General features: G+C 35.7%; 1 protein-coding gene across 6 annotated transcripts in view; it reads left to right on the top strand.

Moving 5' to 3' along the window:
- PHKB (phosphorylase kinase regulatory subunit beta) overlaps nucleotides 1-26343 on the top strand; it is a 214910-nt gene that overhangs the window by 173614 nt on the left and 14953 nt on the right. For 5 of the 6 annotated variants that reach the window (XM_072827267.1, XM_072827266.1, XM_072827263.1 and 2 more), the window contains 10 exons: nucleotides 303-386; nucleotides 791-895; nucleotides 2369-2451; nucleotides 2650-2740; nucleotides 8104-8165; nucleotides 8246-8408; nucleotides 9565-9646; nucleotides 11558-11615; nucleotides 13760-13850; nucleotides 16647-16849. In XM_072827267.1, coding sequence (XP_072683368.1) covers nucleotides 303-386; nucleotides 791-895; nucleotides 2369-2451; nucleotides 2650-2740; nucleotides 8104-8165; nucleotides 8246-8408; nucleotides 9565-9646; nucleotides 11558-11615; nucleotides 13760-13850; nucleotides 16647-16849 — 1022 coding nt within the window. Of the gene's footprint in view, nucleotides 1-302; nucleotides 387-790; nucleotides 896-2368; nucleotides 2452-2649; nucleotides 2741-8103; nucleotides 8166-8245; nucleotides 8409-9564; nucleotides 9647-11557; nucleotides 11616-12720; nucleotides 12812-13759; nucleotides 13851-16646; nucleotides 16850-26343 lie in introns of all 6 variants that reach the window. The other variant, XM_072827265.1, reaches the window with a different exon arrangement.

Genomic DNA, 26343 nt, shown 5'->3' with positions numbered 1-26343 from the left:
TTCTTTTATGAATTGGCAGAGCCATGCAAGTTGTACATTTGACAGCACAAGAACAATGTCAAATTTTAGAATATTGTTAAGCAGATCTGCAAAGATTTGCTCTCAAATCTCTCGGTACCCCCAAATCTAAGTTGACATCATTGGCTAGCTTATTTACAAGTCTATTGAGTAAGGTTTCCCTGGCCACTTTTCCTCAGGAAAATTCAGAAATTAGCAGGGCTTTAGTCAGGGGGAGTAAAAGGACCAAAAAAGAAAGCATAGATTCTTCCTGCCTGACTGATTTATAAATTTATGTCTTACAGGCTTATTTCCACCTGGGTATCAATGAAAAATTAGGACTCTCCGGAAGGCCAGATAGGCCCATTGGCTGCCTCGGTACATCAAAGGTGCTCATAAAATTTCCTTGTGGAGCAATGTTCAGATTATAATACCACAGAATGAAATGATGTTTGACCTGCTATGCATCCATTCTCACATTTCATTATATACTTGGGCTGGTTATCTGAATTATTATTTTCTACAAGGAAATCTTACTGTTTTGTGTAATATCACAGAAGTCTTGGAAGAGAGAATAAGCATCTTACTGCTATATTATTTCTGAACATTGTAAGGTACCTGATTATGACATTTATTTAAACAGAGGCTTTTTCTATCACAGTAGAGGTGATATTACTGTTCCAATCAAGAAACTTTAAAATTTCTTGATCAATTTTAACTTTTTTAGAACTTAAGCTACTGTTCCTTTGCCTTTGGTCCTGTTTTGTATTATTTTTTTAATTGTCTCTTACAGATTTATCGCATTCTAGGAAAGACTGTGGTTTGTTACCCTATCATCTTTGACCTAAGTGATTTCTACATGTCTCAAGATGTTTTACTGCTGATAGATGACATAAAGGTAGTTTCAAAACCCCTTTTCATTGAAATTGGATGACTGTATTTCTACTGATTTTATCATATGTTATTAAATTGAGTGCTCCTGGGTGTCTGTGACACTGGGTTAACACAGTGTAAAACATGAAAGTAAAACAATATCTGTATGGCTATGGGGAAAGAGTTAAATTGCTTGCAGCATTAGGATAATAGATGGAGTATGTCTTATATAAAGTTGTATGACTTTGCTTGATAGACCATTCTACAAATGGAATGAAAAGATACAGTTTATAAAGCAGGGGGGAGACCATTTGAAAACCATGTTCATACGACAGCAGTAGTTTATCTCTTTTTGAACAAAAATTGAGTTAGCAAAATAATTTTATTTATGAAGAATGTCAAGTAAAACCCCAGCTAACTCATAACACCTAGTCAGTTAAAATCTCCACTCCCTTTCCTATTTGCAGAGTAGAGAAGCTTAGAGTCCTGGTTTAGAGCATGAAATCTGGAGACACTAGACGTTTGTTAAGATCTTAGCTCTACTGTTTATTTACCAGCTGTGTGATCTTGGGCCAGTTACTTAACTTCTTGGGTCTCTCTTTTCCTGTCTGTATAACTGAATAATAATAGAAATATTCTGAGAATTAAATGAGTTAATGTATATAAAACACTCAGGATAGTACCTGACATATGATGAAGTGTTATGTAAGCCTTTGATATGCTGATGACGTGATGATAATAGAAGTTGAGTGAAAAAACTCTCTCCACATTTCTGATGGTCTGTAGAGATTCAGTCTAGTTTCTTCTACCTCCTATAATACATGCATAGTAATGTGGAATGAGGATTAATCTTCCAGATGACAGTCCTGGTTTGGTTTTTCCTCCCTGGGACCATTTTTTTTTCAAGTATTTATTTTAATTCCAGTATAGTTAACATACAATGTTATATTAGTTTCAGATGTTTAACAGTTCTGTGCATCACCTGGTGCTCATCACAACGAATGCACTCCTTAATGCTTATCACCCTCACAACGAATGCACTCCTTAATGCTTATCACCCATTTCATCCTCCCACCCATCACCCCTCTGGTAACCATCAGTTTGTTCTCTGTAGTTAATGTTTCTTGGTTTGTATCTCTCTCTCTTTTTTTTTTCTCTCCTGGAACTATTCTTTTTTTTTTTTTTTCCTGGAACTATTCTTAAACTGTATTCTTTAGGCCACCAAAAAAGAAGCAGACTTAAAATACATGTGATCTGATTACTTTTAAGAACAAAATTTAAAGTCAGTAAAGTTTCAACTTAAAATCAGTGAAGTTTCAAACTTAGCAAACAATAATATATTCATTTCTACTCCTAGTAGTCTATATTATCCAGAGTTTGACCATGAATTGTCTTGATATATCAGAGTTTTGTTGGCTCTTTGCCACAAATGGTTAAACATCCTGATCAGCTCAGATATAATGCCATTACATTCTGCCTCATTCTTTTGTTTTGATAGAATGCCCTACAGTTCATTAAGCAATACTGGAAAATGCACGGACGTCCACTTTTCCTTGTCCTCATCCGGGAAGACAATATACGGTAGGTTGATGAAAGAAGTGAGGTGCACCTGTCTCATCCCCTTTAACACTGTGAACCCTTTGGAAGCAGGGCCTTCTACTGTTTTTATGTCTCTGTCAGAATGTGGCAGAGAGACTTACATATGTGAAGGATACTTAGTATTATATTTTTTATTTCTTGTTATTAATAATGCATCTTTTGTTTGTTTATATTTTTTAGAGGTAGCCGATTCAACCCCATATTAGATATGTTGGCAGCCTTTAAAAAAGGAATAGTTGGAGGAGTCAAAGTTCATGTTGATCGTCTACAGGTAGTCTTCTGAATTTCATGTTTCTGTTTTCAGGACAATTAATGCACGGATATAGCTGTATTTCTTAATATATGTTCTGTTTAAGGTTTTTGTCTTAAGGTTTTTTTTCTGTGCCTGTCTTCCTATTCCTTTTGTAACCATTCTGTTATTTTGTCCTTCCAATCTCATGCTTGAACAATTGCAGAGGTTTCCCAACCAGGATTTTAGACTTTAATAGCTCATCTCCACCCTCTATTTTGCGATTGAGGAAGCTGTGGTCCAGAGTGATGAAGTGACCTGCTGTACAGTCCTATACCTGTAGGCACAGGTATAAGTTGCCTTACTCTTTGGCCCAGTGTTCTTTTCCATATTCAGTAACATCCAACCAGGAAATAATCCTTGTTCACCTCACAGCATTATCTTCAGAACTCCTAAATAACAGAAGCCCCTTGTGGTTCCCTGTTAGCCAGAACAGCCTCCCTGCCCACATTTATCTTCTACTAAACGCTCTTCGTGCTTCAGCCAATACAAGTTAATTACTGTGTTCTGACTTGGTGAGGTTCTTCCCCTCTGATCATGCCATTTCCTCTGCCTGGAATATCCTTCATTCTTTCAAGACGCCTACACTTTAAAATCTTATGGAACTTTAGGGCCAGTTCTGCAAAATCACCTAGACCAAAAATAACACTACTCTTCTTGAACATCCTTTTATGACCTTTAATATGAACTACTCAGATTGTAGTCTATAGTGGACTTAGGTGCCTTATTTCCTATAAAGAAATGTGATTATCTCAGAGTCTTTCCTGTAGCAGGTTCTCAGTATTGAGAAAGAAAGAGGAGGGATCCCTGGGTGGCGCAGCAGTTTGGCGCCTGCCTTTGGCCTGGGGCGTGATCGAATCCCACATCGGGCTCCCGGTGCATGGAGCCTGCTTCTCCCTCTGCCTGTGTCTCTGCCTCTCTCTGTGTGACTATCATGAATAAATAAATAAAATCTAAAAAAAAAAAAAAAAAAAAAAAGAGAAAGAAAGAGGAAATTTTACAGAGAAACCTATACCTATGTAGGTAAAATGTTTACATACTCATTCCCCTAGCACTTGTGTTTTGTATACTTGATTGGTTTTTATCTAAATTTTTAATCTTTTTCTCCTTATTTTTTATTTCTTTCTATTGCTATTCTATTATCTTTTTGTCATGCTTCCTGGAAAAATTTCTTTCATATTTATCATGAAGCTTCCCTGTTAAGTTTTATATTTTGGCTATCATGTTTTTAATTCTCCCTTTTCACAGTATCATGTTCTGCTTTTCTGGATATTATATTTTATCTTTCTGAGGTTATTTACTAGAGAGTTTTTGAAATTTTCTCCTCTGCTTGATCTCTTTCAGGTTTCTTTTCTCTCTTAATTTTTTTTTTTTTTTTTTTTGTGCTCAGTCTTTTATGTTAGAGGCACTGCCAGATGTGTGGTAATCTTTAGCCTTACATTCATTTTTAAGAGTGAAAGAATAAGTTTAATGGAGGCTCTATGCTTGGAAACAAGGATTCGTGAAGCCATTTATCAGGTAGTCTGGTGGCAAGGGTCCTTTTTGTTGGGGGAAACCCCAGGTGCCAATATCTGGAGAATTTTTTCTCCTAGGCTTTTCACTTTCTAAAATAAACATCCAACCTCCTGCCCAAAGAACATACATTTTGCTTTCATATCCTAAGAACAGGGTTGAAGAAGGACCCTTGAGTACAGGGTCTTTCATCAGAGAATAAACTTTTCATCTTGGAAAACTGAAACTTTATACTTACTAACCAACAATCTCTCATCCCCCCACCCTAGCCTTCATCTTCTCTTTAATATAATAAATGGAAATGGCATCTATATGCTTCTCATTTTATTTCAAGCCCAAATTCTACAGTCTCTCTTGTCACTGGGCCTCAACCTCCCTTCCCACCTCATCACCCAGGAACTTTCCATGAAGCTCATTCCCAGCCCGGCTTTCCACTCCCCAGGTATACTAGGTAGTTTCAAAATCCTTGAATGTAATTGGATTTTTTTTTTTCCTGCTCATACTATTATTCTATTCTAGAGTTGCCTTTTTCTTTTTTTTTTTTTTCTTAAATACTTTAATTTTATAACTTAGGTCATTGTCATCTTTTTAGTGAAGTCTCCAGGGTTGGAATTAATTTCTCATTCCAGTGTGTTTCTGTGGCACTTTGCTTGAAACTTTGCTATAGCTCTTAATTTAGGTGTACTAGTTCTTGTGTCTGCTTCTCTTGGTAGATTGAAAACTCTTTCAGGCCAAGCTTGAGTCATCTCTGAATTCCCAAAGTGCTCTGCTCACTACTATTCTATCTTAGAAAATGTATAAATATTGGTTCATTAATTCAGCATGTATTGATTGAGCTCCCTCTCTAGGCACTGGGGATAAAATGGTGAAAAAAAAAATACAAGATATCATGGGATTTATTCTAGTGGAGGAGCCAAACCAAAAAACAAAGCTAGGAAGGGGTGCAGAATGATAGGATGGCATGCAGTCTTAGGTAGGATGTTCAGCTGGAAAGGACCTTGGTGGGATATAATTAAGTACTGCAGAGCAGGATACCCTTTTGAATATTATATTTAATTTGGCATATATATAATAATGTTATTTACTTACCATCCAAACTAAAGTAGTAATGCCCAGTAAATTAATCATAAGTGTAATGTTTTTTATAAAACTAATTTAGGAGCCTCTGTTCACCAACTGAATTTTTTTTTATCAAAAGCTCTAGAGGTGGGAAGCCCGGCTGGCTCAGTGGTTTGGTGCCTGCCTTCGGCCCGGGGTGTGATCCTGGGGATCCAGGATCGAGTCTCATGTCGGGCTCCCAGCATGGAGCCTGCTTCTCCCTCTGCCTGTGTCTCTGAATATCTCTCTCTCTCTCTCAAGAATAAATGAATAAAATCTTAAAAAAAAAAAAAAAGCTCTAGAGGCTATTAATGAAATTTAGCATTTGCCTATTAACACTTAACTTTATGGGCTTATTCAGTATATAGAGTGGGTAGGCTAATAATAGAAAATATTAAGTCAAAATTATTTTTCTTATGCTTTCAATATTATTAGCTTTGAGTATCAAATAATTTTTGACTCTTCTCTTTCTTTCATACCCCACATTATTACAATCCATTATCAAATCTGGTTTTCATACCCCACATTATTACAATCCATTATCAAATCTGAATTTTTTCTCAATCACATTTCAGACACTAATATCTGGAGCTGTAGTAGAACAACTTGACTTCCTAATCTGAGGGTATAACCCTCAGATTATACCCAAAATCTAACCACTTCCCATCACTTCTAACGCTAATATCGTAGCTCAAGTTACCATCATGCCTTACCTAGATTTCCTACTGGCCATAAGACAGTTAGCATTTTCATACTCCTCCTGGTCATAAGGCAGTTAGATTATGTCACGTATCATAAGACTCAATGACTTACACTGTCTTACAAAATGAAAACCAAAGTCCTTGTAATGGTTTTTGTACTGTCTATGATCTGGACCTTTTCTTCTGACCTCATCTCCTACCATTCTGTCTTGTCTACTGTACTCCATTTACACTCTCCTCCTTACTGCTCTTAAAACACACCAAACATGCTTCTGTCTCAGGACCTTTGCACTTGCTGTTTCCTCAGCCCTGCACACTCTTCCTTAATATCCATATTGTTGACTATAGTCCTTCCTTCAGTCTCTGCTTACATGTCACCCTATGAGGGAAGTCTTTTCTGATCACCTGTATAAAATGGCAATCACCTGCCACCTCCTATTCCCCTTCCCCAACACTTCTCATCCTCTACCTTTCTTATTTCTATTTTGTACTTAATATCATCTAACATATTTAGTTTTTTGTTTGTTTAAATTGTCTACTTCCTACACAGAGCTAAAGTCAATTTCCAGAGGGCAGGAATTTTGTATTTTATTCTTGCTATATCATTAATACCTAGCAGAGTGCCTGGAATATGGTGGGTGTTCAATAAATATTTGTCTAACAAATTAGTCAACCAGAGAGCAAGATGTATAGATCTGAGCCCAAGTCTTAGGAAATACATCAGAGGACTTTTAATTATGCTCAGCACTGCTCTCTGCCTAGGCACAGACTGCTCTCAGACCCTGACTGCCACTGCCACATGAAAATGTGCAAATCAGTTGCATATTTGGCCTTCCTCACTCAAACTTTGCAAGAAGGCTTTTGTATGGTTGCTGGTAATATGTCTATCCTGACATTTTTAATGGGTATTTGTTGATGACCTACTTTGTTTATGAGTTTCCACTAGAGAAGAAGGCAGTACAACCCTGGATGGTTAACCAATGAGTGCAACATTTCCTGTGTGTCATGTTGTTTCATATTTGAAAAGAACAGTGAGAAAGTAGAGGAAGTAATAAATGTAAGACAGTTTTGATTGAAGAATTGCCTTATTTTTAAAATAATTTATGGCTTGTTTTTTATGTAGTACATTTCTCAATTTTATCTGACAATTCACCAGATAATTAGTAGTGACACATATTGCTAAAAAATCCATCGTGGGTTATCATTCATTTATGCTCTTCACTGTGAACCACTGACAAACAAAAACTGTATTTGAGTGTGGCCTTATTTAGTTTGCTAACGTATAATCAGGAACTAATGAAAAATAAAATGACCAGATATGGGTTGCGAGAATGTAGAGAAGTACTGGCCTCAATAATCAACAACTTCATGATCCTGAAAAATGAAGATTTGGCAGTATCCCATTGTTGGATAGCTCTGAAGTATAATACAGTAACAGAATCCAAAGTGCAATTTCATATCATCTTTTCTCAAAGCAATTTTAGTATTTGATTTTTTAAACTATTTTTAAGATGTTAATAGATACTGAATTTTAATTCCAGCTTTAAAAAATGCCCACAATTCTAAGAACAGAGGGAAAATACAGTTAATCTCATCTTGACTTTCCTATTTATTATGACCCATGAACTTATAACTTGATTTATATGTTCTTTTTAAGATTTTATTTATTTATTCATGAGAGACACAGTGAGAGACAGGCAGAAACATAGGCAGAGGGAGAAGCAGGCTTCATGCAGGGAGTCTGATGTGGGACTTGATCCTGGGACTCCAGAATTATACCCTGAGCTGAAGGCAGACGCTCAACCGCTGAGCCACCCAGGGACCCTATATGTTATTTAAGAAGGTTTTGTTGTATGTGAAAACCTATCTCACTTTAGAATGCTCTCTTAAGAAATGACTTAAGAATTGTGTCTACCTTTTTTTTAAGTAAATTTTTTTTAGTATTACAAACTTACAGAAATGTATATGCACAGATCATAAGGGTATGGGTTTGTGAATTTAAGAGTTGTGAATTTTTTCTCAATCACATTTCAGACACTAATATCTGGAGCTGTAGTAGAACAACTTGACTTCCTACGAATCAGTGACACAGAAGAGTAAGTCCCTTTGGGTCATTATTAGAAAAGCAGGAAATTAGAAATGCAGGAAATCTGAAACTTTTTATTTTAATTTCTAGGCTTCCAGAATTTAAGAGTTTTGAGGAACTAGAATTTCCCAAACACTCAAAAGTCAAACGACAAAGCAGTACCTCAAGTGCTCCTGATCTAGAACAGCAACCAGATGTCGCCATTGCTGAATGGAAGCACAAGCCCACCCATGAAATTCTTCAAAAACTGAATGTGAGGAAGATGTAATTCCCACATGGCTCTGAGTGAGGTTGACCGAACAAGAATTCTCAGGGACAGCCCATATTTCTTTTGTCCTCTCAGAGGAAGTATGGAAGTGCCTAGAGGTAGATGGCCTCTGTATAGTAGAGAAGCAGTAATGAGAGGCTATTCTCGTGATCTAACATTTTAGCATGGTTGTCTTAGAGATGCTTAAGGAGTGGGGATGAATTGGGTAGCCTTGGATATGAAGGTATTATATGAGACATTAAAGAATATGTCAGGAATAGTTGCCTTTGGGATATCCAGACTTCTCTTTTAGTATCCTCTCCTTCTTGGATCTTCCCTCTCGTCCCTGTGTTTAGGTTTTAATAGCTTGTTTTAAGTCTCTCCAGTCACTGAGGAAAGCAATCCTATGACCACATTCATATGAATATTATGTTAGCAACCTAATATTTTATCTACCCTAAGATTATTTGCATTTTAAAGAGGTGAGGTGAGAGTGAGTATAGTACTTACCAAGGAAATGAAATTCTAATGATAGAACTAAAACATCATGACATCTTACTGGGCCATACCACAAATATGAGCATGTAGGTTAAATATATATCCTATTAGACATCATTTGTCCTTATTATTGATTGATATTATCTATAGATCTCTATTAGCATAAATATGATATGGTAAACATAAAGCACATAGCACAGTGCCATAATACATAAAAAGCACTCTGTACATGTCCTCTCCTTTTATCCATCTCCTCACGACAAGTTGATAGCCACATGGTCTCTTATTTATGAATAAGCAGGGTCAAAAAGGGAGTGGTGGAATGACTTGGTCAAATTTCTCAGAGTGGCAGAATCAAGTATTAATCAAGTATTAATGCTTGTAGACAATATATTTTCTATTCATTGCTTACTTTATTTCCTGGAAAATTTGATTACTAAATACTACTACATCAGGAAGCCAACTTGTCTATGCTCTGTCTCCAAGATACCTAAGATTAATAGTTGTTTAATGTCATCTAATGCATAGTAGTCTATCAGTAATATTTGATATTTATTTAATTTCATAGATTTCCTCTTTGCATCATGTGACTGCCTGATTATTTATTCCCTATAACTTTTGTACCCATTTTATTCCAGTTATTCACAATGATTTGTGTTTTTAGGACTGCAGTTGTCTGGCTAGCCAAGCCATCCTGCTGGGTATACTACTCAAAAGAGAAGGCCCCAACTTCATCACCAGGGAAGGTAAGTATACAGTCCAAAGAAAATTTTTAAATAATGAGACCTCTCTATCCTTGAGCATATATAAAATATAGATAATGAATATATACTAAAATATTATGGTATTTTATCATCCATTAAACCTTTTTATTTGGAAACCTTTAAATGGAAAGTGTTTATTCATACCTCCTAGAGTGGAATAGACTGTATGAACTCCTAAATTGCTTTCATGCAGTGATGCTTGATTGTTTCTCTGATTGTCTGAATGGTGTTAGAGCCTGATTCTGCCTATGACTATTAACCTCTGATGACTCTTTCATAGTTGTTTATTGACAGTTTCTGTTTCCAGTTTTATTACCTGTATATTTTTAAGAAGAATATTGAATCATTATAACTATAAAAATTAGCTCCCTCATGGGCTGCAGCAGCCATTTGAAATGGAACATGGCATTTAATAGAATTGTGCTCTAAACATTGTTAACAAAAATAAATCATTTCTAATCATGTCCTCTCTGCATTAAGGATGTATCCCAATTACCCCTGAAATCCACACTTGTATATTGAGGCACTCTAAGGAATTCTTGAATTTTCCATCACAGACTGCTTCTAACAATTTGTTATATAGAATAATATAAAATACATTTCAAGATAACATGTAGTTTTTGGCTCATTGGGAAGTCCTCCTCTATTAGAGGGGCATGTTGATTTGTTTAGGATTAGAAATTGAGTCAGAAAAAAAAAAGAAATTGAGTCAGGATTCTAAACAGCAATGTAATTAATAAAATTTATACTTTTGGTAGTGAACTAAACATAATTGTTTATTCAGGTTAGGTCTACTTAGTTTTTACATTACTGTAGCTAAGAGATAAACTTCTTGAATATTATGTATGTCAACTGAATAGTCTTAATTTTCTTAACTGATTAAAGGCAGAAAAACTTTAAGCAAATTTCATGCAGAATCCCCCAGGTTTCTAATTAGTCTTGAAACTGTAAGCAGAATTCCAATTATTTGAGGACATTCATTGAAATTTATACTTTAACTAAAACAATAGGATTTTTAAAAAGCAAGCATTTTATTAGGAACCTAGAAGCAGAATGGGTTTTTTAGTAGTGCTTTAAAATAAAAAAAGGTTTATATAAAGTAGTTTATAATGAAAATACTGAATTACTTTTTTTCAACTATTTTTATGAACTTGGGAATAATACTCTTGTTATTTAAAAGACTAAGTTTTTAAATCTGTAAAATCTTATGATACATTGAAAATCATAAGCATCTACAGAATCTGAATATAATTTTATCCAATTTGTTATAAAGCTATAATAAAAAAATTCATGGTAAAATGATAAAGATCTTGTTCTCTACCCTTGTTTCCTTTTTACTATTCTGTCCTGTCACCGTCATTAATTTATTGACAAGCCAGTCATGAAGCCAGATCACATGTAAATTGTGGCAAAAGAATGAAGTCCAGTGGTGTCTTTTGAGGGCTAGTATGTATTGGAATAATCATGCACATAACAGAGCCTTCATAAACTTTCCTGGGAGAAGTAAATGAAGAATCATATATTCAGAGTCTACAGCACTTGTTCACTTTGCTGTATTCTGATTATTTTCTGTAGTAAATTAAAATAACTTATTTTTTATTTGTTAAAAACTCAGATTATATATTAAGCAAGAAAACAAATTTCAAGAAATAAAGTACTCACTGAAATCATATACTCAAAACAAATAGTAACTATGACCAGGACATTCACAATATGTATTTGGGTTACATGTTTAAATATATCAGGTAGTTCAGAATACTAATGGATGTGGATATATTAACTCTAGTGGAACAAAATGAAATTCAAGGGTAGTTTTTAAAAAGAGAATAAATATTATGCATTTAATTTAAAGGGTATTTTTTTTTTCAACAAAGACTATTATTCAATGTCTAGGTACCGTTTCTGATCACATTGAGAGAGTCTATAGAAGAGCTGGCAGCAAAAAGCTTTGGTTCGTATTAGTGTCTTTGTCATTATGTTTTTTTGCGTTGTCATATTTAAAGGCATAAAGATTATGGGCCAGTCTTAAAGATGGTTATTTATCCTAATTTTTACTTTTAAACTCCAAGGTTATGGCCCTGATTTTATTTTCTAAGGATCTGCATGCATTCCACTGTATTGGCTCTCCCAAGATACTAAATATAATGTCTATGAATAAAGACCTCCATAGGAATAGAACCTGGAGAGAGTATTCACTGGAATGATATGCTAATGACTCTTTCCTACACTGCACCTCTTCTGTCCCACCAAGGTGCTTTAGGTTCTACTTTGTATTCAGGAAATCTGTTCTGTTATCATAGAAGGCCATGAAAAGAGACCAATGGTTCATTTAATCATAACCAAAAATAATAGAAGGCAGTTCTCTCATCACTTAAGTTGAATGAATCCCAGTGATTATAGTTGCTTCATGTAGAATAACTAATATATTTTGCAGAAGTAGTCTCCCAGGGATTGAAAAAAAATTAGGTAAATCGAGATAAAATTGTTTCAATTCACAGTGGGGTAGGTATGCCTAAATGCATAGTCCTTTGTATTTTGAAGCAATTCTAGCCATTTTACTAGCAGAATTTAAGTAAAAGTACACATAACGACCTATTATTATCTCATTTTGAAAAAAAAATCTCAAGCAGTGCCCTAAGAAACTCTCTTAACCTCAATGAGCCTTGGGTTTCTAATCTCTAAAACAAGGGGATTTGACAAAACAATCCCTTAGCAGTATTTCAGTTCTGTGATTTATAGTAAATTAACCATCCTGACCCAGAAGAAATAATATAATAATCCTCTGGCTAAATCTCAAATTTGCACTGTAAATTCTCAGCACAGTAAGGCATGCAAACCAATAGATACTGCTTTTCAGCCAGTAAGTTTCAAATGTGGTCTCTATAGTCTTAGATTTTGCTAAGCAAACCTGTTTTTGCTTTTATGTTATTATACTTGCATTTTAGATAGAGCATTAGCTAGCAGATATTTTTAGTGCTGTTAGGTTTAAAAGAACAAGCTCCTAGAAGTTTATTTATTGTATTTTTCCTTTTATGGCTTTGCACTGACACACCCAGGTTGGCGGTACGCTACGGGGCTGCCTTTACCCAGAAATTTTCTTCCTCTATAGCTCCACACATTACTACTTTTCTGGTCCATGGGAAACAGGTAACATACACAGAATGTGGAAAAACTCAAGCTGCTTGAAACGTGTGGCCCTATTTGCATTATGAGGGTTAAGTATGTCTTTTGGCCTTAAAGTGTGTGGGTTAAAGCTTCTCTAAAAGTAGGAAGTGTTTGTTTCACTAACTATATCAGTTATTGACTTAATTTCTACTGGTCCATGTATGTTGAGATTAAGGAATATAAATATGTTTTCTAAGTCAGCTTCCATGGACATTCTGAAATGTAGGAAAACAGCTTTAAGCCTACATTTATTTCCATTTTATTTTCTTCCTCTAAAAGTTCCACATGAATTTTACTTTTGAGGGAAAAAAATGTCTTATGTATTGCATGTGCCATGCTTTTAAAAAAATCTGTTCTCTCTAGAGTCTGAGACTTTTTCAGAAATGTAAAAATAGCAGTGTGAATTCCTTTCTCCAACATTCTGGCTTTATGAAGAAAAAAAATGCTGGTATTTCATTGTATCACTTCCTAAAATGGAGTACTAAGCGAGGCTCCAAATGCAGGGATTTGGTTATCTATGCACCAAAAGAAACATGATTTAAAGTGGTTGTAAGAATAGATGATGTTTACCAGTGACAGACTTAATAATGATTTTTAATGCAAAATCAGAATACTCAGTTAAATCCTCCCCCTACTCTACTCCCCATCAAAGGAATGGTTAAGCTCCTTTTTCTTTCTTTTAAAATTGATAATGGCATGAATAATGCTGGTAACAGAGGTGAGGATGAGGGATCCCTTCCTAATTCTGGAGAGTCCTCTACAATCTGGGAGACTTCAGATATTAGGTCCAGTGTCAGGTTCAGTATTTCCTCCAAATTATTATGTGAGGAACTAATTGTGTACATGTTGAATCTCCCCCATCAGGGGCTCCATTCATTTATCATCTTTTAGGTTTGTCAATCTCTGGCGTGCTCTCTTCTTTGCCCCCAGGTCGGTTGTGCGCCGTGCAGCAAGTCTATTAAGTAAAGTAGTGGACAGCCTGGCCCCATCCATTACTAATGTTTTAGTGCAGGGCAAACAGGTAAGTATCTTTTTCAGACTCTCCCTTGGTCACAATCAGAAAAGCTTCTGGATCGGACTCTTCCTTTTAAATCTGGCAAGCTTCAGTGTCCTAGGCCTCTCAATCACATTAACAGTGGCTCAGGTATTTCTACAGAAGACTCCTGCAGAAGCAAAACCTTGTCTTAAAGATGCAGTTACTAAGTAGACCACCCCTTTTTCTTGCTGAACCTTAGAGCTGTGATTTTCAACTCCTGTGTTGAGGTCAGTGAAGATACTGACCCAGAAAATGGAATAATCCCAACTAATGTACTCCAGACAGATTTAGGATGGGCAGGGCAAAGACAGGTGAATAGTGAAGGGCACATTTTTCCTTCTATTCCATATTAAATTCTTCTCACTCTTAGAAATGCATTGGCTCCCCAGATCCCAAACCTTTTGGGCCACCTCTCCCTAGAGCTCCTCCCCTCCCACAAGGGCCAGCTTCTGTTAGTTCCTCCTTACAGAGCCATCTCCAGTTAGCATGGTCCCTCTCTCCACTAGGTTTTCATGACAGGCCTGTGACATTTCTCACAGTCTGCCCTGCATCCCAGTTCATTTCAGTGTGTGTCTCTTCACCCAGAGTAGGCTGTGAACTCCTGGAAGTCAGGGCCCAGGTCTTGTCCAGCACCTGTCCCAGCATGGGGTCTGGCTTGGAGAAGGCACTTGATGAATGTGGCTTGAATTGAGCTTGTGCATGTGGATATGCAGAGTGGGATGTGGCTGCTCATTTTTTGTTTTGTTTTCCAGAGCTCTAATTACCTGGCTGAATCATCATCTAGTTGGAAGGAAAACCTGTTTGCTTTCTTTCTCTTCTTTGGGAATATGTGTGCTTTATGATATTTTCCTGACAGTTGACCTAGGGATATAATAAGCTTTAATAATATGAAATACATTAACCTTCCTTAATAGAATCAGTCCATTGCTCATATTTCAGGGCTCTTAATTCATTAAAATTGAAATAATTTCATCTTGACATCCAGCTTGAAATGTTAGAAATTTAAGTTATTTTATCCTATAATATTTATTAACAATGAAAAAATGATTGTACTAATTAAAAACTCCTGAGGAAAAGTTAAATCACTTTTCACATATGTTATTTTCTCTATTTTCTCCAAATCATTAAGAGGTAGAATTTTCATCCTCATTCATCAGCTACACAGACCAAGGTACAAGGAAGTACCTTATCCATTGCCCTTCCTCACCACAGCCCTCACCTCCAACCACAGTCTCGTATTGTTGCTCTGGACTTAGCCACCTCTGAAAGAAAGTAAATGGGATACTATTTTTCCTTGAATTTTAGGCCACTGTAGTATATCTGAAAATATAGTTAATTCTACTACATATGAGTATCTGAGAAGGTTTTGGGGATCTGACACTTGGAGAGGGGTAGGTTACGGTTAGTCATGTCCATTCTGTGCATTCTCTGATGAGAGCTTGCAGCCTATGATCCTGAAACTCTGCTCCCCATATCCCAAAAGCTTTGGAGCCTGTTCTGAGGCTGTGCCTGGACCATTGCCTTCCCAGGAAAACAGTCACTTACAGAGCTGAGTAAGCCTGGGAAGCTGACAGCTCCGCTTCAGGTGCATGAAGTCCATTCACTGACTGCACCTTACCCCTTTACAAAAGAAAAAGAGGATGGAGCATTCAGTTTGCATTCACTCATTTATGAAATGCTGCCCTGAGAACTGAAGTTAATACTGTTTCTACAAAGCACTTTCAGATCACCTCAAGCTCTCTAGAATGAAATAGTGGTACATTTCATACTTCTAGAAGCAGTGATGTGCCTTCTGTTTTCTTTACACACTGACATTTTAATAAAAGTAATTGCACTTGGACTAACTGGTTGGTACCACTTGGGACATAATAAACCCAGTTTATTATGTTCTCAGTTTTCATTTCATCACAAAGTTGTGGCAAATGTTCTCTTCTCTCCCCTCATGTCAGAAAACACAAGGCCCCTTTCATCTGCTCTTCATTTTCCAGCCCCTTATAATTGTGCACTGTCCATGGAAGAGGGGTAATCAGGAGGAAGGAGGGGTTGCAGACTCTTCTGGGAGGCAAGATGCCAAGGGTAGAGAAGAGAGAGAAAAAGACCAGAGTATTCCTCTTGCCAGCTTCAGCAGCATTCTCTGCTTTGAATTTTTATTGTCCTTTCCCTCTGTGCTATCTCATTTCCTAGGCCTGTGGGCAGCCTTGTTTATTCCCCTCCATAGGTGAGAGATAAATCAACAAGTACTTTAATACCGGGTGCCTAGCCCTATGCCGAGATAAGTGGGGTCTATGCTAGAGCTATATGACCTTGCATCTACCTTTTTAAAGGTTATAGTGTTATTAAAGAGCAAAAGTTCCACATGAGAAATATAAAAGAAGTGAAAAATATACTCTCAAATACTAAATTGTGTAGACTGGGAAGTAAAGTAAAACTATCCAATGTATTTTGGTTTCTCTGGGGAGTTTCTAGTACTAAAGTCATTCAGAATAATTTTCTCCTAATAGTTATTTATATTCCTTTCCAGCTTTTATCTACTCACCTTCACTCCCCTAACTGGGACCCTTACCTGCCCTTATATTTCAGACCAGACTGTGAACCATCATGAACTCCAGTGGGAGTCATGCTTTGAAAGCCATTTTAATAAATAGCAGGAACAGTTATTCTACCTAATTCCCTAGCTCGTGTAGAGTAATTTCAGCCTGCCAGTCATCCTGAGCCTTGAATATTTTTCTTTTATCTTTTAGTAGCTAGGAAATTTTTGCAATAAAATTCTGCCACTTATAGGTAACTTTGGGTGCCTTTGGGCATGAAGAAGAGGTTATCTCTAATCCTTTGTCTCCAAGAGTGATTAAGAACATCATCTATTACAAGTGTAATACCCACGATGAGAGAGAGGCGGTCATTCAACAAGAACTGGTCATCCATATTGGCTGGATCATCTCCAATAACCCTGAGTTATTCAGTGGCATGCTGAAAATACGAATTGGGTGAGTAAAGTGCTTTGCATTTGCATAAAGAGAGTTGTTCAAGTTGTCCTCCAATAGGCATGGCCTACCCCAGGCCTCGTGGGTATCTAGGAGAGCACATCTTTCCCCAAAGTAATAGAGGCAGCATCTGCTGGTGTGAAGAAATAAATACCTGTGACCTGACCTGAAAGAACCTTCCTGCTTTTTTTAATTCACATGTTACACATAATGAAGTAACACTGTTCTCTGATAAAATCAAACTCCAGGGATTTAAAGAGCTATATCATGTTTAAAAAACAAAAAAACAAAACGAACACACCAAACATAAAACCCATAAAAATTCCTGTAAATAAAATGGATAAACCTTAAGCGAAGTATGATTTTCAGTAAAACGGAATGTCAGGAAAACACACTGAAGTAAAAAATTTTTGTCCTTTTCAGAATATTCTACTACCTCCATTTTTCTACCAGAATCTGATTTTTAATCATTAAAATCTTACATGTTCTATTTGGAGGAGAAATTAAAAGTAAGGGTCTGGTGATCTTCAGTCTTCTTAATCAAGAATTTTGTGAGGCAATGTGGTCAGGCAGGCTGACCAGGCTTTGGCATTCAGCAGAATGGAGTGTAAGTCCTGGCTGCCACTTACCCCTTTAGTGACTTGGGATAAGTGACTGAGCCTCTCCAGCCTCATGTTTATACCAGGCTCATTGTTTTATGGGAGATGGAATGACAGGATATGTTTTAAAAACCTACCACAACCAAATAAAGTATAAATGTTTCTTTTCTTTACTATTTTTTTGATTATCACATACATGAATAGAATCAAACAATAAAGAAGGAAACTAATGTAGAGGAATCTAATATATGGGCAGTTTGAGACGGTGTTCCTCAAGTGTCTGAAAAGAACACAGAGTCTGTCTGTCAGGCACAAATATATATGAATGTGCAAGTATGAATAAGTGTAGAGGTGGCTGGTAATAAAATTGGATCATTAGTATCTTTACTGTTTCTGTTCTACCCAATCTTTGGTTTTTGGTAAAAAGTCATAAAACTTTCTCATTTTAATCATGGATTTGTCTCCTTCTCCTTGCATTTTTTTTTTGTTTTTAGTTTTGCTTTGTATATTTGAAAGTTTTTTTGTCTGTGTCACTTTGAATTTAAACAATATATCTTCCTTTGTGCCATTTATTTTCTACTTGAATTCTTTTAAAGATTTGTTTTAATTTCAATCATTTTTAAAATTATAGAGACTAGTATAGGAAAGCCTCTGTGCCCATACTTTCACTCAGCTTCAACAGTATCATCACGTGGCCAGTCTTATTTCACTCATACCCTCCCTATTACTCACCCCACTCATTCCCCCTCCCAGGCTTAGAGTACATCCATCATGTCATTTCATCTGTAAATACTTGAGTTGTGTATCTCTATGAGATAGGGACTTTTTATTTTACTTTTTTTTTAAAAGATTTTATTTATTTATTTATTTATTTATTTATTTATTTATTTATTTATTTATGAGAGACACAGGCAGAGGGAGAAGAAGCAGGCTTCATGCAGGGAGCCCAATGCAGGACTTGATCCCGGGTCTCCAGGATCATGCCCTGGGCCGAAGGCGGTGTTAAACTGGGCTGCCAGAGATAAGGACTTTTAAAAAACATAACCATGATACCATTACAATGCATAAAATATAACAAATTATTTTCCGTCTGATACTACTCCTGTGCCTGCTTTCTCTTAATGTCATTATTAGCTTAATATACTGTCTTCTCTTTACCGTTGATGTTCTTTTTTCATTTAATATAGATATATCTTTTATATTCAACATATATGCTGTATTTATTTTTAACTCAATCTGAGATTATCTTTTCATAGAAATCTGTATTTCATATTTGTGACATTTCTATTTTGACTTATTTGTTCCTACCATTTTGTTTTCTGTTTACCATGCTTTTTGTTATTTTTTCCTTTTTTTATGTTGATTGATTTCCCTTTCATTTCTTAGTTTTGTTTGTTTTTTAAAGATTTTATTTATGTAACACGAATAGAGCATACAGACAGGGGGCAGAGCAGGAGAGGGAGAAGCCCGATGCGGGGGCCCAATCCCAGGATCCTGGAATCATGACCTGAGCCGAAGGCAGACACTCAACCACCTGAACCACCCAGGCACTCCCCATTCCTTAGTTTTAATTTTGCACATGTGTATGAAGCACTTTGTGAAAAGTGATTACCCAGCTTTTCATTCAAAATTACATATAAAAAAAACTAGTTGCTTATTTGGCAGTATCTGCATACCTCTTGTTTCAACAATTCTCATCCTAGGAATTTAGACATGTTTTATAGCAGTCTTCATTTCAGCAGTGTTTGAAATAGTGAAACCTTGGGGACAACCTAGATTTCCATCAGTAGAAATTAGTTTAAATAAATTATTATAGCCAGATAATAAAATGCTGATCAGCTATTACAAGTAACAAGAGAAAGTCTATACTGACATTTATAAATATCTAAGATAAATTAAGTGAAAAAATAACTAAGTTTCGAATGTATTGTTCTATTTTTAAATAAAAGAGCAATAATAATACTGTACATACATATAACATGTGGGGGGAAATACCTGAAAAATATAAAATCATTGTCAGTTATTTTCTCTAGGAGATTTCTACTTCTAAGTTATATTTTTCAGCTTTATTTAAAGATGTTCATTTGACGTTATTATTTTTAAACTGTTGGCCTTACTTCAATTATAGCATATTTCAGGTGAATTTCCCAACCTTTATCTCCCCTTTCTGTTGATCAAAGAGGGAATTCACTCAGCATAGAACTTGACCTTAATTTTTATTCTTTAAAGTTGTTCCTTTCAAAGATTTAGAGGTATTCCAAATCAATTATAAGAACTTTCCATCATACCCTGATTTGTTCAATCTGTTTGCTTTAATATTTTTAACTCTAATGTCTTGACTACATATAAGGTTACAGAAATGGATCTTTCATGTAAGTTGTCTCTAAATGAAAGGAAATGTGATTCTCTGTATCCATACTGGATATTAAAAGTACTCTTTTGCCCCAGACTCAGGCATTTCTCTGAACCTGACTGAGAAGCAAAGGTTATAACTGTTCCAAAGCACATTCCTTGTAATAAATGTTCTATTCAGGAGAGCCACTTTAAGTGATAGTCATCCTTGCAGAGGTTTAAACAGAGCCTTAGAGTAAAAGTTAACAGTTTCCCAGAATTTTACTTCCAATGCTGTGTTTTTCAACCTGTAGTTTTTCCTTCACTGCTTATTCAGCATTTTAGGCTAATTTATGTTCTTCCAAAAACCCATTGGAATTTTCTTTCTTGAATTCAAATCTGACCTGAAACTTCACTTGATGGAAATGAAATAGGTTTAATTTACTCTAAAAATAGTTTTCTTCCAGTTTTTGTATCTGCTACTCTATATGCTCAGTGCCTTCCATGAGAAATAATATACCCTTTTTTCCTTAAACTGTGCCACCCAAAATAAAAATGTCAGGATAGCAGCATGTGACTTAGTATTTAATGATAGCAGAAGACCTTCTAATGAAGATTTGCCATGAAACTTTAATTATTCATTGTCCTGAAACTCATCCTGGAATTAAATGTGGCATTGTATTTCCATTGTGAATATTAACAATGTCCCTGCCCAACTCATTGCTGTGTATTTCCCTCTCACTTGGGTCTCACAGGTTTAGCTCCAAATAGTGTTGCATTTTCAATTGGAGAGAAATCTTTTTTTTTAATAAGCTATAATTTATTTGAGAAATTTACTTCTGCTAATGATAGGGACTATATCTTATTTTCCTGTCTATGTCAGGGTCTAGCTTACAGGAGATGCTTAATAAAATTTGATTGTTTAATATATAGGTAGGTTATAAGTAGGTTCAGAAAGCTTGCTTTGAGCCAGCAATGGGGAATTTAGGGAAAATAAAAGATAGCCTGCCTCTGCTCATTAGATAAAGAAATAAAGGACTCTTTTACTTTTGATAAATGTTATTTGATTTGTACAAGTCACGTCCTTCAGGAATTTACCAAGTTAAATAGGGCCTTATTTATATGAAAATCCAGCTATACATGTAATGGGTAGAAGGATATAGCACTTTTCTCCATTTATTAATGGAGTGGTACAATTAATCACATCAGAGTATGGTACAAGTTGCCTTATAATGGTACCTCTCTAAAATAGCTTTCCCAATTAAGATCTAAGGGGATAAGCATATGAATAGCATGTGGTTAGCGCACTCAGAAGTTCACTATGATAAACTATGATATTGTCTTCATACTATGACTATGATATTGTCTTCTTCCATATATTCTTCCAACATAACCACAAATATTACTTATTAAATGCCTACTATATACTATGCAAAATGCTAAAATACTTCACATATATTATCTATATAATAGATTCAACAACTTTGAGGTAGGCACTAGTACCCCAAATCAGCAAACCAAGATTCAGAAAGCCTAGATGACCTGTCTTTGTTAAACCAGTATGTCAAAGTGGGATTCATACCCAGATCTGCCGGATTCCACAGTTCTTGATCTGATTATAAGTGCTTTATATATGTTTTCACTTATGTAGACTGTTGCTGTTTTCTCAGGGAAATACACATTGCTGTTTTCCTAAAATCTTATGACCTTTAGGGTCTCTTCTCCATGATTTCAACTTCTGACTCATTTTGTATTCAAGTATTCATGTAGCAACTATGATGTACATTAGCTCTAGATGGTTTTCATCTTCTGTTTGTCATTCCTCTAATACGGCATCAGTACTGTTTGGCACTGCACAGTGCAAGGCACACCAAGGAGCCTGAAGCATTAGAAGTTAACATAAGAAATTAAATTTTGCCACTTTATTCATCATGGCACCAAACAAATGGGGATGATTTGGAACTGATTCTGAATTAGCTCTTTGTACGCTGCAAGAAATGTATTAAAATACCGTGAAAATTTAGCAAAGTAACTTGCCCAAGGTCACAAGACCACAAACTAGGATTTGAACCTAGAGTGAATGTCTCCAGTGTTCATGTTTCCCAACCACCTATTCCAGCTCTCCTGTATATAAAATAGGGAAGCTATCATTGGCTTTGCTTCCTCATTGGATTGTGGGGATTCTCAGTAAGGAATGTGAAGTTGTTTTATAAAGCTTCAGCAGTGTTGCTGTGACATTCAGTAATTTGAGGTCATGTATCATATGGCTTTTGGAGTATAGATACGTCTAGGCATACCTTTATACACACGAGAAGCCCCAAGAAGCAGGACACTCTCCCTTCCAACACACATTCCTCCCCCCATCTTCCAGTCCTAGGCTTTCAAAGACCCTCTACTCCCATAAAATATGTTCAGCTTAGAAGTATCCCTTTTTGCTGTGGTTATTTCTACTTGAGAATCTAGTGCAGTAATCCTTAAGCCTTTCATACAGAAACCTTAACTCAGAATCCCCTCTGTATTCCCTACTGCCATCTGACCTGGTCTCTCCCCTCCATCACTTAATCATCCCTCATGAGATACTTGCCAAACCCTCTAAAATCCCCTTATACCTGTGCCCATAGTGCTCTCCTACCACATTAACAGAAAGGTTTTTGGAACCTTATTTCTATTCTAGGGATATCAGACAACTTTAGAGAAGTACAATTATCCTGTCTCTGGGACTTGGAATAGTGTCCCTCTAAAAAAGAAAAGGTGTTTTTGTATCTTTTAAATATATTTGTATTGCACTTTATCCTTAGTCAATTTTACTCGGACGTCAGCTCCCTAAGTGAATGGCTTGCTTGCATGTTAGTTTACTGCCAGCTACAGAAATATATATGTTTCTTACAAGAATTTACTTGAGTTAGTCCCTAGAAAGTTTTAGTTTGTTTAATGATGAGCAAATTATTCATTTATAGGGTCCTTGAATGTCAAATTTCTTATAAATTGTTGAACTTACTGTTCCTCTAAGTCACCCCTTTGTGTATTATGGTGATAGCAGCATGATTTTAAAAGAAGGGGGGGTGTTCTAGAAAACATTAATTTTTTACTTCCTTAAAGGTTAATTAAAGCATTTCAGACTCATTCATATCTAACCTTTTACTATTGTTTCTCTTGTTGATTACAAATAAAGAGATTGATAGTTTAGTCACTTTTTAACACCATATTCCTCCTGAAATGCCAACATTCACTAGGCTGAATGGATATAAGAAATAAGAACATTCATCTTAGTCATGGTCCATTTACCTAGAGTTCCTCTGCACTATGTATACTTTTATCTCCCTGTTTTAACCTTTCTCTATGAGGTTTGGGGGCTTTTAAAATTTATTTATTTATATCACCCACTGCCTCAGTTGCTTTAGATCAATGCTACCTATGTTTCTTTCCTCTTTTTTCCAAAGTTAATCCTGCCAGTGCAATTTCTCAACATTACTGCTATCAGGTACTCCTGTGAACGAAATTAACCTACTCACAGGAATGGTATTCTAGTCTGATAATGATTTGATTTGCTGTCTCATTATTGATTTGTGCTCCAGCTTTCTTGTTGAAATAGATCAAGTTCCTGACAGGCCCATTACTGTAAAGACCTCCAATCAACTGCTTTCTGCTTTCGGTCTGTCAGTCAGGCTTTAGTGGGAGATAACCCTTGAGGATATATGTTATCAAGCCTTTTTCATCTCTGCTTTTCATACTGCCAGGACATCATCTGTAAGCAATTATGATTCAGGCATGTCTTCTCTTCTGATGCCCACAGCTGGGCCATTGATGTCATAGGTACTAGACTGTAACATTGCTTATGCAATAAAGGAAAAAGGAGATAATTAGAGGTCTGAGTACATTAGCATGTCTTTATGCTCATTCAAAGGTCTTTATTTTTGACATTTGATATGAGGAAGTGAGATGATAGAGCTCTCCTACCTCTATTCTGATTATTTCAGGGGTAGAGTAAGTGAGTCATTGTTCTCCAGTTACCGGACAGGAAGCTCAGCTTGCCTTTTCAAATTATCACCCTTTCTGTATTAATATGAATCAAGCAAAAAAGTTCTTTCCTGCAATTTTACCATCTCCTCTTACATGACTTAGTAAATGCTTGCAGAGAGTTATTCATTCCCTGTTTAACAGCAAACTTGGCAAGCACTTCTTAGTATCTTCAAATTGGCTCAAAATGATTATTTTTAAAATTGTTTCTTGCTATGAATCAGAGGCATGTTTTCAGAAAATGTTAGCTGTCCTGGTTTACCAATGATGTCAGATTTCCATGTACTTTACTGTATATTGCACTCCTTGATTGGGGCATGTTGGAAAGAAAAATACCAATATGTGGACAGTATGCTTACTAACCTCACAAGATAGTTTTTAGAAGGATAAGGTTGTCCCTAGGACTATATAGGAATACTAGTCCACCTTTTCATACTTTTGCAGCAGTGCTGAGGAATTCATTGTCCTCAACTCAAACCTTGATACACATGAAGGTTGATCTGGTCAGTCGTGTGTATCTGCCACTTTCTCATTTGCTTATTGGCAAGTAGAGCATGTCCCTGGTTCTTTAGACAGACTGAATTTATATGGATGTGATCCAAGGATAACCTTCATTCTTTTGACCTTCCACATTTGCTCACTTGCTTTCTTTCCCCATTTGCATTAACTGCTTTTACATTGGAATTGTCAACTCAGATTTGATGATTTTGTCAGCAGGAATAAGGATAAGAAGTGAGATATTCTCATGCAAAGGAATTAATGCCCTTTCATATTAGTAGTTCTAAAAATGGATTAAAACTCTTTGAATTTTTTAACTGGGGGTGTTTCTCCCTAGGTAATTTACATTCTCTGTCTTTGCAGTGTAGTAGTTTTGTTTTTGTTTTTTTTTTAATTTATTTATTATAGTCACACACACACACACACACACACAGAGAGAGAGAGGCAGAGACACAGGCAGAGGGAGAAGCAGGCTCCATGCACCAGGAGCCCGACATGGGATTCGATCCTGGGTCTCCAGGATTGCGCCCTGGGCCAAAGGCAGGCGCTAAACCGCTGCGCCACCCAGGGATCCCAGTGTAGTAGTTTATGTCTAAGACTTGCTGTTTTTTAGTCCTTTGAAGAATTCTAAGCTAAAATGATTGGTTTGGACAGTATTTTTGAATGAATAAATGTATTTTTAGTAATATGGCAGATAAATTATATTCATTTGTGCTAGAATGAATGGAAAACAGTCACCTTTCTTTGGTGACTATTGAGTACAATGTTTTCTATAATTTGGCTCACAGAACTGCTGAGATTTTGTGAACAGAAGGAAGAAACCTGAGGGGAAATTTTTAGATCTCCAACTATCTTGTTATTGTCACAAAAGATTATAAAAGGTAAATGTGATAAATAATGCTCAGTTTTAATAATTCAAGTTTTAGAAAATTAGAAACTTAGTGTTTTTAAAATTTTAAAGTTATTTCTTTTAGAAGGGGACACCTCCTGAAACTTCAAGACTTCAGTATAAACATTGTATTATCTTTCTCCAACCTGAGTATCAGAGGTCAAATAAAAGGAGTTTTCTAACTTTTTTATGACTCTATACTTTCAAAAGCTTTTTAACATACATTGTCTTTTTGTTCCTGAAAATAATTCCATAAAATGAGCTGAACAAGTAAGAATAATATTCCCATTTGAAAAATAATTTGCCAGTGGGACACAGTTGGTAAGTGACAGAATTGTCACTTAAGCCTATCTTTATTGCTTTTGCTTTTCATTATAAAAAAATTTAAATGTTTAATAATAGAATAATTTGGTAAATACCCATGTTCCCATTATTTAAATTATTAGCAATTTACATTTGTCATATTTGCTTCATCTTTTTTTTTTTTGGCGGTAGCTTATAAAGCAAATCTCAGACTTTTTTACTTTTACTTCTCAATATTTTAATTATGTATATCTTTAAAAGAACATTTTCTCAATAAACACAATACTATTATCACACCCGATAAAATTTATCAGTAATTCCTTAATATCACCTAGCGCCCAGTTCTTATTCAGATTTCTCCGGTTGTCCTCAAAATAAATTTAAAAAAAAAGTCAGGATCCCAAACAGGACCCACCTGTGGCATTTGTTGTTATAGCTCTTCAGTCACTTTTAATCTGGTAAAGGACTTCCAAACCCCACTTTACTTTTCATTCCATTGACTTGTTGAGACCAAAAGACAGGTGTTTAGATTTTTAATTTGATGCTCTTCCTTTTATACTAAGTTACCTCAAATGTAAATGTTAAATATTAAAGAAAAGAAAATAATAGAGGATAATTATAACCTGTAAAATTAAAAACAATTTTTTATTTAAACAGAGGCCCATGGAGCAGTTTATTACTTTAACAGCTAATTTCATAGGCAACTTTAACATCAAAGCATCCAAAGAAACTATATCTTTGTGGCTTTTAAACTGATATAACATTTTGACTAAATACAATTCATAATAATGAGAATTAAAAATTAAAGACATTCTAGTCTTTGACAATAATATAGTTTTAGTCCAGCTCTTCTTTTCAAC

Source organism: Canis lupus, chromosome 5 (genome assembly GCF_048164855.1).
Source record: "Canis lupus baileyi chromosome 5, mCanLup2.hap1, whole genome shotgun sequence".
NCBI lineage: Eukaryota > Metazoa > Chordata > Mammalia > Carnivora > Canidae > Canis > Canis lupus.
The sequence above is the reverse complement of the archived record's forward strand: the minus strand, read 5'-3'. Positions and strand labels throughout refer to the sequence as shown.